This window comes from Bos indicus x Bos taurus, chromosome 8 (assembly GCF_003369695.1).
Source record: "Bos indicus x Bos taurus breed Angus x Brahman F1 hybrid chromosome 8, Bos_hybrid_MaternalHap_v2.0, whole genome shotgun sequence".
Lineage (NCBI taxonomy): Eukaryota > Metazoa > Chordata > Mammalia > Artiodactyla > Bovidae > Bos > Bos indicus x Bos taurus.
In genome coordinates, this window is record NC_040083.1 from 70,145,540 (window position 1) to 70,165,544 (window position 20,005).

The window sequence follows — 20,005 nt, forward strand, 5'->3', positions numbered from 1 at the left end:
AGAGACTGAACCCTGTTCTCTTGCATTACAGGTGAATTCTTTACCATCTGAGCCACCAGGGAAGCCCCTCAACATGTAATCAATATACAAAAAAAAACCAAAAAACTGTTAAGATAAATTACAGTCCTTTTTTCTACCAACTCCTTGAACAACAGTATCGAGTTATATAATACAGCTTATCAGATTTAGCCACAGTTCAGGCGGTCCTCGGGGCATCCCAGGTGGCGCCAGTGGTAAAGAACCTGCTTGCTAATGCAGGAGATGTAAGATATGGGTTTGATCCCTGGGTTGGAATGATCCCTGGAGGAGGGCATGGTAACCCACTCCAGTATTCTTGCCTGGAGAATCCCATGGACTAAGGAGCCTGGCAGGCTACAGTCCATGGGGTTGCAAATAGTCAGGCATGATAAAAGAGACTTAGCATGCATGGACAGGGGCTCCACAGCCTCCCTGGGCCAGGGGGTGCCCTGCTGGACAGCACAACCTCTCGGATGTCTCAGAGTGGGTCAACCTGGCCCTGAGCAACCAGGGAGGAGAGAAGATGGTGGAGGAGGGAAGGACAGGGAGGTGTTAGGGGCCACTGTTAGAGGACAGAGGGGTGCAGGGTGGGAAAAAGAGGAGGGGGCAGGGAGGGAATTAGAGTTCTGATGGTTCAGGGACAAGCCATCCCCTCTCTGAGTTGCCCTAACCGCTATGGAGACAGAAATTAGGACACAGTCCCTCCTCCCTCCATTCCTGATCCCCTGCCCAGGAAAAAAACACTCGCTTTCAGTGACATCTGTTGGAACCAGCAGCCATCTTCTCCTCTGAGATCCTTCAGGTGTTGCTGGTTTCTGTAAAACACAATGGAGAGCAGCCTTGGTCTTAACCGGGGGTCCTAGGTTACAGAACTGAGCCTAGTAAACCTTGTTCTGAAATTCTGGCAGATGCAGCCGTAAGCAAATCAAAACCAATGCAGGATCTTTGAAGGGAGTGGACAGAAGAGTCATTATTTTATATACGATTGTGTTCTTATAAAACTCTAATGGTTCAACAATAATACTTAAATGTGAATGTGTGGATGGATGAATGTTAAAAATTATGACAATAAATTCTATAATGAATTATGAGTTGGATACACTCATAAGGTTATAGAACATTGTAATACAAAGATACAGCCTCAACAAGAAATGAGCAATTTACAGAAGAAAAACACACATGGAGTTGAGGTATTATAAAACTCTTAACTTAAAATGCTAACTCTTTTCATAAGAAAAATATAGAATAGCTAAAAGATCTCAATTCCTCCTAGATTAATTTATAAATTAAGGTAATACTCAAAAACCTCAAAACTATTGAAATGATACGACCCCAAACTGTAAACGTCTCTGTATGTGTGTGTGTGTGTGTCTGTGTATGTATACATATATTATATACATATGTTTAGTCACTGAGTCATGTCTGACTCTTTGCGACCCCATGGACTGTAGCCTGCTGGGCTCCTCTGTCCATGGGGATACTCCAGGCAAGAATACTGGGGTGGGTTGCCATGCCCACGTCATATATATATACACACACACGCATATACATAGTGAAAATACTTCTATATGTTGACAAAGAAATTTTACTTCAAGTAGATTCAACTTAACAATACTTTTGAAATAAATGTGAAATTCCCACTATGATGAGGAATGGCTTAAAAGTATGTAACAGTCACACAGAAAAATATTATGTAGCTCTGACTCCATCACTGGGTCAGTGATGGGAGGAGTGATTACCCTTCGCCTGCCCTGTTCTAGACGAGGGATGTGGTGACAAGACAGATGAGAAGTAGCATCAGAGCTGCCAGTGGAACAGAGCAGGGGTTGGGGCTCCCTTCCCCTCCATGCCCCGGTCTCTTTCCAGAGCAGGGGGTGGGCTCCCTTCCCTCCATGCCCCGGTCTCCCTCCATCACCACCTCCCCAGAGAAGAGGAGACCTGACCCATTGCCTCTCACTGTCTCTACCACAGTCCCAAGCAAGCAGAAGGGCCAGAGCCCCACACTCAGCAACAGACAGTCTGCTTGCTGCATCTCGGGACTGGGCGTTGTCTTCTGTCAGCTTCTTTTTCTGCCAAGGGACCAGAATGGAAAGTGAATCTCCATTGGTCAGCCTGTTGTTGTGTGCATAGTCCAGAGCACCAGACCTTCCTGGGGGACATAAGCGCCAGAAAAGGGCCTCGAAAAAGCAAGGCACTGACTCAGGAGTCACAAACCCACAAACCCCTACAGCTTCTGAGGGGACACAGTGGGTTCTCCCTTCCCACCTACACCTGTGCTGTGCCCCCCAAGTGGGCATAGACTCAGCACATCTGGGCTCTGCTGATGGCACCCAGACTGTGGTGTGATGCAAAGGGGAACTGAGCACCCCTGCCTGACACCCCCCACGCCCCAGGGCTACAGAGTGAGTGTGTCTCAAACAGTAAGGACAGGGCCAGCGCTGCCAACCAGCCATAGGACAGCTCTCAGCAGGCCAGTCTCCCTCCTACATTCAGCCTAGAGCCCCCAGGCCAGTTGAGAGAGTCAGGGACAACAGCATAGGACAAACCGGGGACCATGTCCACCCTGGGCTTTGTTGTAGATGCAGTTACCGAGGGTCTGAGGCCGCCAGATGCTGGAGAAACCGATCACCTTGTGCCAGCACTCATTAAAGGGACCTAGAAGAGAAGAGACATACACTGAATGGTGGGGAGGGTGCTCTTGCCACACCTCCTTTCCTAGGGACAGGGTGCAGGTTGGGGGTTCAGACACTGAACAAAGAGCCCCGGGCCTGTGACTGCAAGCGGGACGTTCTAAATCTGGAGAACCCTCAGGGAGGAGAAGAGAAGGGAGAAAATGAAGTAAAATGAAACCCATGTAAAATCTCTGTGCAGTGCTACTGAACCACCCTCTTCTCCTGCCTCCTCCCACCAGACTCGGCCAGGGGGAAGAGGAGACCGTCAGCTGAGTTGGGGGCCCGATGTGATCAGTTTTGTAGGACCAGGAGAGGTGGGAGGAGGAGGGGTTTCCTGGGTAACAAGATCAGAGACAAGCCAGAAGGAACAGGAGGATTGGGGAGATGGAGGAGGGAGCCAGCACCATCTCCTTCCCTTCTAGAACCTCACCTTTCAAGTAGCATACCACACATCCGATTAGGAAAACGGTGATTACAATTCCAGTTACAATTCCAATCATCAGGCTTGAAGGGCCTGAGGAGGGAGAGGGAGTCATGGGTAGTCTCTGGCTCATGGTTGCTAGCTCTCCAGGAACTGGGGCCTCCCCATGGGCCAGGGTACCTGATTCTTGGTCCATACCCTTGATATTGCTCCGGAGGGTAGAGTTCATGTCCATGTCCTTCCCATCAGGGCACCTGGGTACAGACACAGGGGGACCCATCAGGGACAGCTGGCTGGATGAGGAGAAAGAGGGGGCAGCCTCCCGTCCTGGGTCCCCTGACAAGACAGTGGAGGGGAGACAGGCTCTTGCTGTCTGCAGGGGAGGGTCCCCTCACTCCCCTTCCCTGGGTGGGAGAAGGATCCAATATTGTGTACTGCGGCCCGCAGGCTCCTACTGAGTGTTCAGAGCTGTCCTTCAGGAGCTGGGCTTCTTCTGCAAGGCCCGCCTGGCCTCCCTGGGCTGCATGGGAAGCTCTGTGAGGCGGGGGTGCCTCGTCCAGCTCAAGGGTCAGAAGGGTGTGGGCACAAGTTTCACTCATCCTCTAGTCAAAGTTGAATATGAGGCCCTCTCATCCACCTGTTGACTCTTCCTACCAATCTCAGCCAACACTGGAGCATCAGAGGATAGTGAATTACTATTGGCCCCCGAGTCCCCAAAGAGGAAAGATTCAGGTGCTACTGGGGAACAAGCGGCTGGGTGTGAGGCCTGTCGAGTTGGCTCCGGTTTTATAGGAACCTTGGAGGAGCACACACGTGGCCTCCTCATGACTTCTGTCTGCTGTCAGCACTTCGGTCTTTCTAGGTCCCTCCCGAGGAGACGTGGGAAGGGGCCACTGGGAAAGCCGTGCAGGACAAACAGTGGTGGTAGGGAGCACTGCTGCAGGCTCAGGAAACCCCACAGGCACAACGAGCTCTGGGAGGTGGGAGGGGCTTCACGGAAGCAGGAGACAGAAGTGGGTACAAGGAAACTGGGGTCTCCTGTGGGTTGGAAGCCCCCCTAGGCTCCTGTGTCTCACCCGGTGCTATATTTTTGACAGAATTCAGGTGCATCTTCTCCATGGAAAGTGCCAGATTTGCACCGACACTCAGTGTCGTTGATCAGGGTGCAGCAATTTTTTTCTTCTTCTCCTAGAGACCAAAGATAAGGTTTTGAGGGTGTGTTTCCCTCATATGTCTCTCAACCCTTCTTCACCACCCAGATCTCCATCCACTCAGTTCAAGAAGTAATTCAGAGGGCTTCCTGGGTGGTCCAGTGGTTAAGAATCCGCCTGTCAAAGTAGGGGACACAGGTTCCATCCCTGGTCTGGGAAGATCCCATATGTTGCGGGGCAGCTAAGCCCGTGTGCCACAACTACTGATCCTGTGCTCTAGGGCCTGTGCACCACGATGAGAAGCAACAAGGAGTAGCCCCACTCACCACAACTAGAGAAAGCCCTTGTTCCGCAACAAAGACACAGAACAGCCAAAAATAAATGAATTAATCTATTTTTAAGTAATTTTGTGGTCATTTTCTGTGGCAACACACATAGACCATCCATAGAACAGCCACTGTTCGCGTGTCACCAATAGAGGCATACAAAAGGGACTGTGCATCATTACGGATTGCATCAGGGTTGTGAAGAAAAATGTTTTAGATCACAAATGAGGAGCAAGTGGGCTGGGGTGAGGTGTAATCTGAGATGCTGTGGATGGAGAGGAACCCTTGGGTGATGTCCCAACGGGTGATGCCCTGCTGGAGAGGCAGAGGGACCTCAGGTCATGAAGGCTGAGAGAGGCTGAGACCCCAGAGCAGAGGGCATGGCGCCCACAGGAGCCTGGTCCAGGATCAGACACATCACACAGCTCAAACCCAGCCCTGCCCCACTCCCCCAGGCCTTCTGCACTGTTACCATCCAGCCCCCTTCATCAAGGGACACGTTATTCTCCTCTTTCCAGCTGATGTTCTGAAAGACTTCCCTACCAGTTGGCATGCGTTATGCAAATAACTTCTGTTTTCATTATTTTACTGACCTAAGACAGGATGAAGACCTAGCTGGGCTGGAAATCAGGTCTTTGACTCCTCGTCCCATTTAAATCCCATCTCATCACTCAGCACCCTAACTGCAGGCATGGGAGACTGCAGGTTCTGTACCTGATTTGCAAGTCATGCAAAGTAAGCAAGAAGGGAGAGCGTTTGAATGATTGGTGTAGTCTATCCCATTGGTGTATGCGGCACAACCTCCAATGGCTTCTTTCATATAGAGTCTTGGGAAGGAAGGGAAAAGCTGGTGAGGAAATCCCCGCAGGATTCCCTGAGGCTGCCAGTGTGGCTGGGGAGGCCTCTTTTGGCCATCTATGGAATCCACAAGGGGAACTCTCCTCAACCGGGCTTTCATCTTTTGATTCTTCATCTAACACATACCCTAGACCAGCACTGCCAACAGAAATATATTACAAGCCACACATTCAAGTCACATTCATAGCTGGCACATTAAACAGTAAAAAGAAAGGTCAGGGGCTTCCCTGGTGGCTCAGTGGTAAAGAATCTGCCTGCCTATGCAGAATACATGGGTTCGATCCCTGGTCTGGGAAGATCCCACCTGCTGCAGAGCAGCTAAACCCACGTGTCACAAATACTGAGCCTGCACTCTACAGCTCGGGAGCCACAACTACTGAGCACACAGGCTGCAACTACTGCAGCCCGTGCACCCGAGAGCCTGTGCTCTGCAACAGGAGAAACCCCCCAGGGAGAAGCTCAAGTACTGCAACTGGAGAGCAGGCCCCGCTCTCCACAACTAGAGAGAGCCCATGCAGCAACACAGCCTCAGCACAGCCAAAAATAAACACACAGACATGAAGACAAGGGTTGGAGACCAGTCCTAGAATCTACCTGGTGGACATAACTTCTGCTGGGGGCTCTGTTCCAGTGGGGCTGATAACTGCTGGTGAATTTCATCCTTCCTTATAGACATGGCTGAAGCAGCTTTGACCTATGGGGACAAAGCAGGGACAGGCATGAGTGGCTTCCACACTCTCACCCCTTCTAGGATCCACCCCACATTTCCTTGACCACTACCTGCAAAATGAAACACAACTGGGATCTTTCTTCCCAGCTCTAAACTCTCATTCATGTTTGTTCTTTGGCCTTTTGTGCCGGCAAGTAACTTACACTTAAGTTTTTCCCCCTGTATTCCTTCCTCTTAAAATATGTTTATTCCAGAAAGTATGTGCTCAGATATGTCCAACTCTTTGCAACCCCATGGACTGTAGCCCATCAGGCTCCTCTGTCCATGGGATTCTCCCAGCAAGAATTTTGGAGTGAGCTGCCATTTCCTCCTCCAGGGGATCTTCCCGACTCAGGGATCAAACTTCAGTCTCTTGCATCTCCTGTGTTGGCAGGCTGGTTCTTTACTACTAGTACCACCTGGGAAGCCCAGAAAGTATGGGCAAGGAAAATTGTTTTTAGAAGAATACAGAAACCATAGAGATCCCCTGGATTAGAGAAAACATCCATTATTTTGTGTCTTGACTTCTTCTATTTGACCACATGTGTGAATACTCTCAGGCTCTCTCTTTCTTTCTCACATGTGCGTGCACACACACACACACATTTTCACAAATGAGCGTTCTGCCATGAATACAATTTTTCATAATCAGGATATAGAATCGCATATTGAGTAATGGACTTGTGGCTTTAATCCAACAAGCAGTCCCCAAAAGGAAGCTGTCAGTGTTCCACAAAATACTAGAATCACATGGAGAAAGAAGAAATAGCAATACAGGGTTTTTAGCCAAGTCTCTGTGCTAAAAATGACACAATGGGGCCAATCTGAAATCACTGGAGTCTGAGGCTTCCACCAGGATTAATGTGTTGATGATAGTGTTCTGACATTCAGGATTGTATTGTCATTTGGGAGGAGACTGTCCTCATTTGTGGGAAATATACATTCAAGTGTCCAGTCATGGGATCTGTCATGTCAGCAGCTATGTTTCAGATGATACAGGAAACCAAGGGTTTTGTATAGTTTTGTAACTTTAATCTGGGAGTGATTTAAAGTAGAAAGTGACATGAAGAAGAAAAAAAGAAAGAAAAACAAAGTTAAATGGAAACAGCTTATGTTGAGCCCAGTTCAACTGCCTAGATCTAAACAAGATAAAATGCCACCTGTTAAATATTTGGGGACAGCTAAGCTCATATGTGTCCCCTAATCATCCCTTCCCCAGTCTGGGCCTCCTCCGAGTCACCCCAAATTGGTGGACTCTCCTTTCCCTGCCCTCACAATCCTATGCCTTCCTTTCTTCCCTGGTTCTCCTCTCACAGACTCTCTCCCTCAATGTTTTGTTACAAACAGTTTCAAACATCCAACAAAGTTCTAAGATTCATTCACTCAACTCTTATATGCTCACCACCTAAGTTCTGTAACTTAGGTGTATCACATATTTCTTTCTCTATTCATCCCCCTCTGTTCATTCTCCTAAGTGTCTTATTTTTATGATGAAATTCATATCTGCAACTCTTAATACATCGGCATTATGTCAGTAACTCGAGCTCAATATTTCTTTACAGTTTACTTCAATGTTAAGATTTCCAAAGAAAGACGTGCACAGTCTTAAGGGTACCATTCAAAGTGTTGTTGTTTTTTTTTTTAATGCATACACTTGTGAAATTCAAACCCTCTATCTAGATCATGGAAATTAGCTTGCTTCAAAACATTCCCTCATGCCCCTTCCTCAGTTATCCTAATCTCTAATGTGACTCCAAGAGGGAGTGGCCTTCATCATATGGAGGAAGGTCCCTTCTACCCTGATAAAATGAGACTTTTTTCTGACAGTAAAGACTCTGCCTGCAACGCAGGAGACCCAGGTTCAATCCCTGTGTCAGGAAGATGCCCTGGAGAAGGGAATGGCAATCCACTCCAGTATTCTTGCCTAGAGAATTCCATGGACAGAGGAGCCTGGCAGGCTACAGTCCATGGGGTTGCAAGTTGCTGGGACACGATTGAGCAACTAACACTTTCACCTTTTCATTACAGGGGGTTAAGTGTCAGTTCAAATTCTTTTTCTGCATCTGTTAAGCTGTTCATATAGCTTTTCTCCTTTACACTGGTTTGTGTGTGTGTGTTTTAAATTGTTAATTAGAGGATAGTTATTTTATGTGATGGTTTCTGCCATAGTTTTTAAAGACCTATTTATTTATTTTGGCTGTGCTAAGTCTCTGTTGCTGCACGCAGGCTTTCTCTAGTGTGGCGAGTGGAGGATACTCGTGATTCATGTGTAGCCTTTTCACTGCAGTGGCTTCTCTTGTTGTGGAGGATAGACTCTAGGTGCACAGGCTTCAGCAACTTGGAGGCTCAGTAGTTGTAGCACATGGGCTCAGTTGCTCCCAGGCATGTGCGATCCTCCAAGACCAGGGAATGAACTGGTGTCTCTCATATTGCAAAAGTTTCTTAACCACTGGACCACCAGGGAAGCCCCCATACTGTTAATATAGTGAAAAACACTGACTGATTTTCAGATGTTAATCCAACACTTATTCCTGAGATTAACCCCATTTGGTCATGGTATGTTTTCTTCTTTAAATCTTCCTGAATTTAGTTAACTATTTGCTTTGTAAAGGAATTTTGCCTCTGTTTTTAGGAAGGGTATTTAAAAGTATTTTTTCTTCTTTTCAAATGTTTCCGTTAGGTTTAGGTATTAGGGTTATGTTGGCCTTAGAAGAAGTAGTGAAGAACTCCTGTTGTCTGAAAGAATTTGTGTAAAGATTTTTGTTAGCTCTTTTATTGTCTGAATTTTGTGCCCTCCCCTATGTCCTAACCTGGGGTCTCCTGGTTATCCACTCCCAGTCTCAGCAATCTCATGGATACTTGAAACACTCTACTGGAATGGAAGAATCAAAACCATGACACTATGGTGCCCCATCTTTACTTCTTAGACTGGGAAAGTGTTAAAGTTCAGTGTGCAAGTGCGTGCGTGCGTTAGTCGCTCAGTCGTCTCCGACTCTTTGCGATCCCATGGACTGTAGCCCGCCAGGCTTCTCTGTCTGTGGAATTCTCCAGGCAAGGGTACTGGAGTGGATTGCCATCCCCTTCTCCACAGGAACTTCCCAACCCAGGGATCAAACCCTGGTCTCCTGCATCACAGGCAGATCCTTTACCGTTTGAGCTCAGTGTGCAAGGGTGCAGGGAAATAGGGCACCCTTGTGGACTCCTGGTGTGAGTTAAAATGGTCCAGTCTTCTTTGGGAGAACAGTTTGTCATTATCCAGGCAAAAGTGTAAAATTATCTAACCCACTGACCCAGCAACTCCACTTCTAAGGAGTTACCCAACAGACAATGCACATGGCTACACTGGATACTTGCCAGGCACCCAGACCCATTCATCACGTGTTCAACATGAGTCCTACCTATTACAGACCGATACTTTAAAAACGAATTCTATACTTCCTGTGAATACAAAATGCTATTTCTTTCCAGATTTTTGGTACTAATTTGGTCAATGAAAGATGCATATTTTCACGATTCCTGTAACTTTGTTAGACCCTCAGTTTTTTTTTTATTTGACCCTCTAAGCAAGTTTGAAAAGAGCCTCAAACAATGCAAGAAAGCAGTGCCAAGTGTGCACATTTTTCCCCATGGTGAGTTTCTTAAAAATGCACACTCAGGGACGGGGAAGCCTGGTGGGCTGCCGTCTATGGGGTCTCACAGAGCTGGACACGAGTGAAGCGACTTAGCAGCAGCAGCAGTGCTGAACCACACCCAGAGCCTCCAACTCCCCTCTGAAAGAAAGTGGTGAGAATCTGACCCAAGCTGAGTTGATTGGTGGTTTCTATTCATAAAGCGCAAGGAGCTGGAAGCAATTTTGAGTTGTTCTCCTTTCAGAGAAAAGGAAATGTAAGGGTGCTTAAGGCAGTGATGGGGGGAAGATGGAGCCTACACTTAATGATTTACAAAGGACACGTTTTAGAATATACATGCAGTGCAAAATAGCAAAAGAGAGAGAAAAGAGTGAGGAGGGTCGGCAGAGGGAAAAGGGAAGGGAAAGGAAAGAAATGACGATCTGATGCTCCCTGGGCCCCGGGCTCCAAGGAGCCAGATCTTCCAGGCAGCAAGTAGATGCCAGGGATCCGCACTCCTCTAGCGCCCCCCACCAACACGCCGCGTATTGGACTTGCCCAGGCGGGTCCTGACGGGATTTGCCCAGCCAGGCGCGCCCGGGCCTTTTCCGGGCCACCAAGAGCGCCTTTTGGAGCCAGGATTCGCGGCGGGAACTCACCAACAGCAAGACAGTGAAGATGAGAGCCCACGGGCCCCGGAGTCGAGGTCTGGGGCCCTGGGTGCACCCTGCCCGGGAGCTCGAGGCGGCCGCTGCCCTCTGTCCCCGTTGCACGGTGCGGTCGGGGAGCGTTCGCTGTCCAGGTTGCCACGGGGTGACAACCTCCAGAACCATCAGAAATGAAAGTGTGTTTCGTGGGGCGCGAGATCACCCCTGCGAGGTGCGCGGAGGGGAGCTCTGCTATTTAATCTGAGCCTGCCTCTACTTTTAAACCACCCCGCCCTGGGACTGCACCACCCGCGGTAAAGAATGAGCCAGTGCCTGCTGATATAATCATTACCACTTCCAGCCAATCACGCGTGGCGCAGGAGAGGGGCTGGGACTTTACCGAAGGAGAATTCCCGTCAGCGAATACCAACCGTGTGACATGGTTTTTCCTTCAGTGCCAGGCAGGTCTGTGCCTTTGGGAGGCGGGGACAGGGCTCCTCCCACGTGCTCTGTTGTCATCTGGCCGGAGAGACTCAGAATCTGCGTTCCAGGCAGGTCCTAATGCCCCACGGGTTGAAAAAAATGAATAAACCACCTGTCTTCTAACTACTGCCTTCTGCCCACTCCCGGCTTCTGCTCCTCCCCGTCCCCGCTTTATTGACCAGGGCCCCAAGGAGGCCAGAGAACATGGACATCCAAGAAGGAGATCCAAGAGATGCCTGTACTGTACTGTAGGGGAGTGATGGGTCAACTAAGAAATCTTGAATTGTTAGAAAAATGAGTAGTTTGCCAGACTCACTTGCACTTTCTGAGATTTAAGTACTTAATGAAATGAGACAGACCTGGTGAACCTTTTTGCCCTGGGCCTATCTCATATAAATAGTGTTAATAATCACTCTACTATAGAATTACAAATAAGTATTTATTTAATGGAGAAGGCAACAGCACCCTACTTCAGTGCTCTTGCCTGGAAAATCCCATGGACGAAGGAGCCTGGAGGGCTGCAGTCCATGGGGTCGCTAGGAGTCGGACACAACCGAGCGACTTCACTTGCACTTTTCCCTTTCACGGATTGGAGAAGGAAATGGCAACCCACTCCAGTGTTCTTGCCTGGAGAATCCCAGGGATGGGAGAGCCTGGTGGCTGCCGTCTGTGGGATCACACAGAGTCGGACACGACTGAAGTGACTTAGCAGCAGCAGCAGCAGGGGGGACTAAGATCCCACATGCCTCAAGCTACTGAGCTGGCACACCCCCAACTACTGAGTCCTGCCCTCCACAACTAGAGAGTGCATGCACTACAAGTAAAGAAACCCACAGGATGGAAGGAAGATCCCCCTGCTGAAACAAAGACCCAAGGCAGACAAATCAATAAATAGTGGCATTTAAATAAAATCTGTTTTTAAAAAGGTACCAAACGGCCATTGATGGTACCTAAAAAGCTAGCATTCACTCCTCAGGGTTCCCAGTATCTTCTTCAGGGTCTCTGATATGTGTGGGCTCTCCCCACGGACTCCATACTTTTGCTGTTCCTGAGCCCAAGTCTGTCCCCCATACTTCACTGGTGCTGGGCCCTCTATCCTACGAGGGTGTAGTGCTTATGACAGCAAGGCAAGTACAAATTGTTTTTTTTTTTTTTTTTAAGTTTCCATCAAAGTCTGTCCATCACAGCACCTTTCAGATTTAGTCATGCAATATAAAAGAGAAAGGAACCCTTATTATGAAAACCTCTTCCACTGAAAGGAATAATCTACTCACAGGTGAGCCTGGTTCCAAAAGGAGTTAAATCCCTCTCTGCCTTTGCTTTCTGGACAGGAAGCGCCACAGGCCTGCTTCCTGTCAGAATGCTGCAGACTGCAAACAAGGGTTTCTGTCCTGGGCTGCCGGGCAGCCCTGGGAGGTGTTCTCGAAGTTGCCCCCTCAGAAGCCTGGCGGGGGCCCAGGGTGGGGAAGAGCTTTCATATGTGTTGTTTGTCACAGCAGTGCCCCCCAGCCAGACCCTGTATTGTTTTTTCTTTTTTTAAATTGTGGACCAGAATACCAACATGTCCACTAAGAGCTCTGAATTCTGATCATCCAGAGTCAATAAATCCCTGTGTGACTTGAGGAAAGTTTGGGGTTTTGTTTGTTTGGAAAATTTTTTTTAATTAATTCATTCATTTCTGGCTGTGCCGGGTCTTCATTGCTGCGCACTGGCTGTTCTCTAGTTGCAGACAGCAGGGGCTACTCTCTGGTCCTGGTGGGCGGGCTTCTTATTGCCATGGCTTCTCTTGTGGAGTACAGGCTCTAGAGCCCAGGCTTCAGAAGTTGTGGTGCAGGAGCTTAGCTGCCCCAAAGCATATGGAATCTTCTTGGAGCAGGGATCCAATCCCTGTCCCTGCTTTGCCAAGCAGATTCTTAACCCCTGGACCACCAGGGAAGTTGGAGGAAGTTTTTTGTTTGTTTCATTTTATTTTTTGGCTGCCTTATGGCATATGGGGACTTAGCTCCCTGACCAGGGAGCAAACTTGTGCCCCTGCAGTGGAAGCAAAGAGTCCTAACCACTGGACCACCGGGGAATCCCCATGTTTTGTTTTTAATTTAAAAATTTAAAAAAAGGTACACTTTGTCCCTTGACCCCTGAGGCCTGAGGCAGGTCTTTTGTTAACAGTCCAATTAGGGGAGAGGGGAGTCTAAGCTGGTCCTGGAGAGGGGAGCTGCCAGAGAGAACCCAAGGCAGATTGGATGCAACTGATGACTCGGGCTGGTGGAGGTCCTGTGTACCCCCAGCCTCATCACCTACCATGACACTGAGAACCAAGAGGAAGCAAGAGACATTTTAACCAGCCCCCCAAAACCCTCCTCAGTCCCTGTGCTAAAGCCTGCAGTCAAGTACTCTCTTGAGTCTGTTAACTCTCAGTTTACATCCAGTCCTTTTTTCTTTTCTTTTTGCCTTTTGATCCTCTTCGCCCATTTCTCCCACCCCACCCTGCTGCCTCCTACTTCTGGCAGCTATCAGTTTGTTCCCTGTATCTCTGAGCTTGATTTTTTTCTTAAGATTTCACATATAATAGAGATTATATTGTAGTTGCTTTCTCTGTCCTGTTTATTTCACTTAGCATAATGCCCTCAAGGCCCATCCATGTTGTCACAGATGTGTCTTCTTCAATGTCCTCTTTTCAATATGCATATCTTTCACCTCCTTGGTTAAATCTATTCCTAGAAATTTTATTCTTTTTGATGCAATTGTAAATGACATTATTTCCTTAATTTCTCTTTCTGCTGGTTTATTATTAATATAAAGAAATACAATGGTTTTTTTCATGCTGATTTTGTATCCTGTAGCTTTATTGAATTCATTTATTCTAAGAGTTTTTGATGGAGTCTTGAGGGTTTTCTATATACAAAATCATGTATCTGAGAACAGTGACAGTTTTACTTCTTGGTTTTGTATTTGGATGCCTCTTTTCCTTGCCTAATTCCTCTGGCTAGGACTTGTAGTACTCTGTGGATAAAAGTTGTGAGTGGGGCATCCTTGTCTTTTTCCTGATCTTAGGGGAAAAGTTCTCAAATTTCCTGTGAATTATGCCACTCAGAGCACTTCCAGATAAGGAAGACACCTCTAGATCAGCAAAGGGTACTTCTTATTGCCCTTTAGTTACAATCAAAAAACATTAAACAAGATTCAAATACCACTAGGCTTCTCTCAGACCTCTCTTGTGAAGGAGTTATGCTTTCAAAAGCCCAGTCACATGTGGGATCCTCCCCTTTAGAGGAAGGACACAAAAAGACACCAGAATGAAGCCGCTTTGGAGGCAGCAGTCATTGTAACCGCCATTACTCTTTCTCCTGGGGCAGTTGAGAAAGGTATGGGTGACGTCGTGTGTCACCCCATCACCTTTTGGGACATCTTTTCATGGGCAGATTTCTCCCTGTCCTTAGCTGCAGTCAAGAGCCAAACAGGACAGTGCTGGAGAGAGATTGCTCATAGGAACCTTTATGTATTATCTGATTGTTGCCATAATGGTATGTTTATTTTCTATAACAGTTAGTGCTAGTTGCAATCTTGCTAAACTCTTTGCAACCCTATGGACTATAGCCTGCCAGGCTCCTCTGTCTATGGGATTTCCCAGTCAAGAATACTGGAGTGGCTTGCCTTTCCCTCTTCCAGGGGATCTTCCTGACGCAGGCATTGAACCCAGGGCTCCTGCACTACAGGCAGATTCTTTACCATCTAAGCCACCAGGGAAGCCAGGAAATGCAGGTCCCTGCTTTCCGCTACATAATCCAGGGCATACAGGATGGGGGTGAGCTTTGTCTGGACCACTTTCCTTACATGGGGTCTTCCCTCCCTACAGTGATGACATTCACATTCTGAGGATCTCATTCTCCCTCTGAAGGTGTGAATACTCTGCCAGGGTCTGCCCTCATTCACCTGCAGAATTCTGAAGAGCTCTGTACAGACCTGCCCCTGTCCCGGCCCAAACATAAAACCCTCTGACTTCTCAGCTCCAGTCCTGGGCCTGACTTTTCTCCATCATGGGGCAGAACAAGTACATGGAATCAATTGTGAGCAACCCTGACATCATAGCTCCCCCAATCTCCAGACCAAAATGAATGAACTGTTGGTAAGAACCAAAAGAGTGCGTGGGGGGAGTGGGTGTGTGTGTGTGTGTGTGTGTAGAAAAAATACCCCTCTAGGTTAACCCAGATATTCTATTTCTTCTAGGAAGCCTCATGTTCTAGTAAGAACATAATCAAGAATCTAATTTAATCTATTTTCAAATATATTCACAAGTTCTTGGCTCTCAGGATGCTGGTGATTGAGGTTTTTGGGAGAAAGGGTGATTGAAGGGCTCCAACATAACAACAGATACATACCATCTTGGGAATGCACTTATCTTCTCATGGTTATCTTCCTAACTGTTAGAGAGCCCCACAGGAGATGGAGTGTCCATGTTGGGGTGGGGAGATTGGGGAAAAAGTGAAATGTCAGGAAAAAAGGTACAGAGCTGGAAGATGGGAGTTTCCTATTGTGAGCTGTCACAGGACATCTGGTGCTGGTTTGGAGGAAAGCGGGGATAACTGAGCAGGAGCAGACTGCGGAGCAGAGGAGAGATGGCACTGGAGGACTGCGGGGGAGTAAAACAGCAGGTTGTGCTCCCATGGCTTCAGGGTGAGGCAGAGGGGCCAATGGGCAGGGGCAGAAGGGCAGCCCCTGGGAGTGGATACAGCTCTGTACTCAGCACCTTGGCTTTGGGAAGGGGACAGAAGCCTGACTGTGGAGCCTCCCAGCAATTCAAAAAGGAGAAGAGCTAGGCCCTAAGGTCCATGAGAGGAAAAAAAAAAACGGGTCTCTGTGAGGTTGCAGGGCTGAGTCACCAGGCCTACTGAGAAGGTTACAGAAAGGCCAGTGGGGACAGAAAGAGAAGGTGGCCCCAGAGTGGCAGGAGGCTCACAAGTGAGGGGCCACAGGAGGACCCCAGCAAGCAAGATACCTTCCCGACAGCTCTGTCACAGCCAGTCTGCACCTCCAGGAGCCTAGCAGGCCCAGGTGCAACCCAAGACACCACTGGGGGAGGCTGTGGGGAGTCAGGCCCGGCTGGGGCCCCTTTCCCAGGGGAAGGGCAGGGAGGAGATGGACGGAGGAGGGGCTGAATTCCAGTCTCCAAGAAACCTGGTGCCTGGAAATCTTGGGTCACAGCAGGAAACCCACCCATGCAGGAACAAAGAGGGGAAGGAAGGAGTGAATGACCCAGCAAGAACATACACCCCTGCCCCTGTGCCACTCACAGCTTCTCCAGAAGAGACTGCAAGGAGGGGGAGGAAAGTACACACATTCTTCTTTTTATATAAAATTATGTATTTAGGTCATAGACTCATGAATATCTGAATCTTTTCTAGCTAGTGGATAATGTAGCTATTTCTTGTATTGTTTGATAATATCAACAAACTCTTCAAAGGGATCTCCAATTATTTCCCTGTCTAGGAGAAGAGATAAACCAGGGACTCTGTGCTTTCTTTAGGAAATGCACATGCAGAGGCTATCTGTCCTGTGTTCTTTTGTCCTATCGTCAAGCTCACCGATCCTTTCTTCTACCGGTCAATTGCACAGTTAAACACGTGTAGTGTGGATTTTTCACTTCGGCTATTTGACTTTTCAACCCTACAATTTTATTTTGATTCCTTTTGATAGTTTCTATTTTTACAGACCATTCCCTGCAGTAATCCTCACTTCTTAAGTATCAGCTCCAGCTTTGATAACTGTATGCAGCTGAGTAGCCATCACTCAGTCAAGACACAGAACACTCCCAGCACCCCACACAGTCTCTTCTGCCCCAGTAGTGCTTTCCCACCCACCCCATCAGGACAGGCACTCCATCCCAGGATATATGGGACTCAAATGAGGAATATATATGAGGGCACTTAGGAAAACAGAAGAATAGTTATTCCACAAGTGCGGAGACGCTTTGCACCATTATCAGTAGTCTAAATAAGGAAATGAAAGCGTGCGATAGTCTCCAGGGAAGGTGAAAAGACAAAATTAAGTACCAATTTTGATTTTTTGAAACCATCTCAAAACAGGAGGCTGCATCCACAATGGAGAATTTCTACATGAAACTAGGATGCAACCTCATTCTTTTCTTAAAATTTAATTTAGGACTTCCCTGGGAGCACAAAGGATAAGAATCTGCCTGCCAATGCAGGGGACACAGGTTCGATCTCTGGTGCAGGAAGATCTCACATGCTGTGGAACGACTAAGCCCACGCACCACAACTACTGAGCCAGAGCTCTAGAGCCCTCGAACTGCAACTAATGAGCCCAAGGGCTGGAACTACTGAGGCCGCGTGCCTAGCGCCCATGCTCTGTAACAAGAGAAGCCACTGCAATGAGAAACCTGGGCACTGCACTGAAGAGCAGCCCCTGCTCACTGCAAGTAGAACAAGCCCGCATGCAGCAATGAAGACCTACCGCAGCCAAAAATATAAATAAATAAATGGATCATATGAAATTTTTTTTTCACAGTTAGGAAAAATAAAACAAAGAAAGACCCACAACATCAGATCAAAACACTGAATTCCAGAAACCAAAGCTGGACGCACCTGTGCCCAAGTGTGTGTGTGAGGCTGGGTTACAGTAAAAATACACTTGTATATTTACAAGTACAAAATATGCTTGGTGGGTTGACCCAGATTCTACTCTTCTAGAAAGTCACCTACTAACGTCATCAGAAAACATATATGGTTTTATTTTCAAATATAATCAATGTAATAATTTTGAAAAAAATCAGAAATTTTTAGTTTTAGGAGGATTATTACTAAATATTGTAACAACCACACAGTGGCATACATGCAGCCTTTATTCAATCATTCAACAACCATAGGAGCACCCGCTCTGTGCTGCCTGCTTTAGGTTTCAGGAATATATTGACAGCTAGTGAAAACAAGACAGGTGATAAGTAACATAACATCTCTTAGAGCAACCAGTCAACCACAGCTGGCTCCCTTCCCCTCCATGAACCTGATCTCCCTCCTTCACCACTTCCTCTTGGGGCAGAAGATTGGACCAGAATGGCCTTTTCCTGTTTCTACTGCAGTCCTGGGCAAGCAGAAGGGCCAGGGCCCCACAAGGTCCATCACACGCTCATCAGCATGGACTCTGTTGTTTTTCTAGCTTTAGTTTCATTCCTTTCTGGTCTAATCTGTACTATTTCCTTCCTCTGTTTACTTTACCTTTAGTATGTTCTTCATTTTCTAGTGTCTCACTGTATAGTATTAGGTTATTGATTTGAGATTTTTCTTCTTCCTTAATGCAGTCATTTATAGGCATAAATTTCTTTCTAAGTTTTCAGCTGCTTTAGACATATCCCATAAGTGTTGGTATATGGTATCTTCAGTTTCATTCATCTCAAAAGATTTTACAATTTCTTTTTTGATATCTTCTTTGACTAATTGGTTATTTGAAAGTGTGTTGTTTCAATTTTATCATAGCTGTGAAGTTCCCCAATTCCTTCCTGTCTGTGATTTCTAATTTCATTCCATTGTGGTGGGATGGTATGTGTTCTATTATGGCTCTCCTTTTAAATATATTGACATTTGTTTTATGAGCTAGTACATGGTTTATTCTGGAGAATGTTCCATGCACACTTGAGAAGAATGTATTTTGTTGTTAACTGGAGTATTCAATAGATGTCTGTTGGTCTAATTGTTTTATAATGTTGTTCAAGTCTACTATTTTCCCGTTGATCTTCTTTCGGTTCATTATGAATCCTTACAGATTAAGGAAGTTACATTTCTAAGTGTGATTTGTATTCTGAGTACTTTTTTCTAGTTTGTTTTTATCTTTATTATGATTTCTTCCCTTTGGCCTTCTTCTTAATTTTTATATAGCCTTTAGGCAAGTTTTATAATTTGTTGTCATACTGAAGAAGTTCTTCCCCTTTCCAAAGTGGTAAGAAATTTATTCTCATATTTTTGCAGTACTCTTCTGGTTTCATATATTACAATTACTTCATTGATCCACCTATTTTTAATTATCCAATAAGAAGAGCATAAGGAAGAAACATCATTCTTTTTCAGAAGTCATCCTAGTTGCTGTATCATCATTATTGAAGAGTTAGTTTTTTATCATTAATAGGAAGTGCCATCATCATAAAACATTATTAAGGAAAGGTTTTAAAGGTTGGGTTTTTTAAAGAGCATATTTCATTATTAATAAATATGAATTAGATGAGAGAGACAGATCCTGCAAGGAAGACTGAGGTCATCTGAAGGAGGAAAGCCCAGGAGGTGAAGGTCAAGCCTAGGGACATGGGGTCCCGGGTTGTGACAGCTCTTCCAAGTCTTCAGCTCAGTTTCAGATCACAGAACCCCCTTCCTTTGGGTCACTGTGACTCTCTACAGGTCGGACCCATTTTTCCTCTTGTTTTCCCGTCAGGGCCCAATGGCGTGAGCTTTGTTTGAAGGCTCTTCCCTCATCACTGTATTTTTTCTGTGCCTCTTTGTGTCTCTTAATGACTACGAGCACGTTGAGACAGGAATTAGGACTTCCTTCTCTAAGTTTTAGAGGCTCATTTGGTGCTGTTCAATAGAGTAATCACCAGGTCCTTACGGGAATGGAGCACTTCAAACAGCTTCTCTGACTCAAGATGCCTTGCAAGTGAAAAATATATTCTGAATTTCAAAGACAGTATTTAAGAAAAAAAATTCCAGCAATGTTTTATATTGACTGTTGTTGTTTAGTCACTAAGTCATGTCCAACTGTTTGCGACCCCATGGACTGTAGCCTGCCAGGACCCTCTATCCATGGGATTCTCCAGGCAAGAGTACTGGAGTGGGTAGTCACTGCCTTCTCCAGGGGATCAGGGGATCATTCCCTTCTCAGGGGATTTTCCTGACCCAGGGATGAAACCTGGGTCTCCCGTGTGGCAGACAGACTCTTTACCATCTGAGCCACCAGGGAAACTCCTGAGCTTCCCTGTACCCCATTTTCTCCCCTCTTCCTATAGAGCCCCAACCGCCCCCAGGCTTTCCCATGCTGGTGGGGTCTTCTGAGGCTGCAGAGCCCCTCCTCATCTGACTGTGTGGCCCCATACTGCCCCTTGCCCTGTCCATCC

At 46.8% G+C, this 20,005-nt stretch overlaps 1 protein-coding gene across 8 annotated transcripts in view; it reads right to left on the reverse strand.

Moving 5' to 3' along the window:
• Positions 1-358: 358 nt before the first annotated feature.
• Positions 359-20,005, reverse strand: part of LOC113897300 (tumor necrosis factor receptor superfamily member 10D-like) — a 33,587-nt gene continuing 13,940 nt past the window's right edge. Inside the window, exons 2-6 of one of the 8 annotated variants that reach the window (XM_027549920.1) lie at positions 10,842-10,968; positions 4,188-4,299; positions 3,121-3,365; positions 2,608-2,673; positions 359-833 (exon numbers count right to left, since the gene is read on the reverse strand). In XM_027549920.1, the coding sequence (XP_027405721.1) occupies positions 817-833; positions 2,608-2,673; positions 3,121-3,365; positions 4,188-4,299; positions 10,842-10,968 (567 nt within the window). In that variant the 3' untranslated portion in view covers positions 359-816. The other 7 variants (XM_027549916.1, XM_027549922.1, XM_027549921.1 and 4 more) reach the window with 7 other exon arrangements.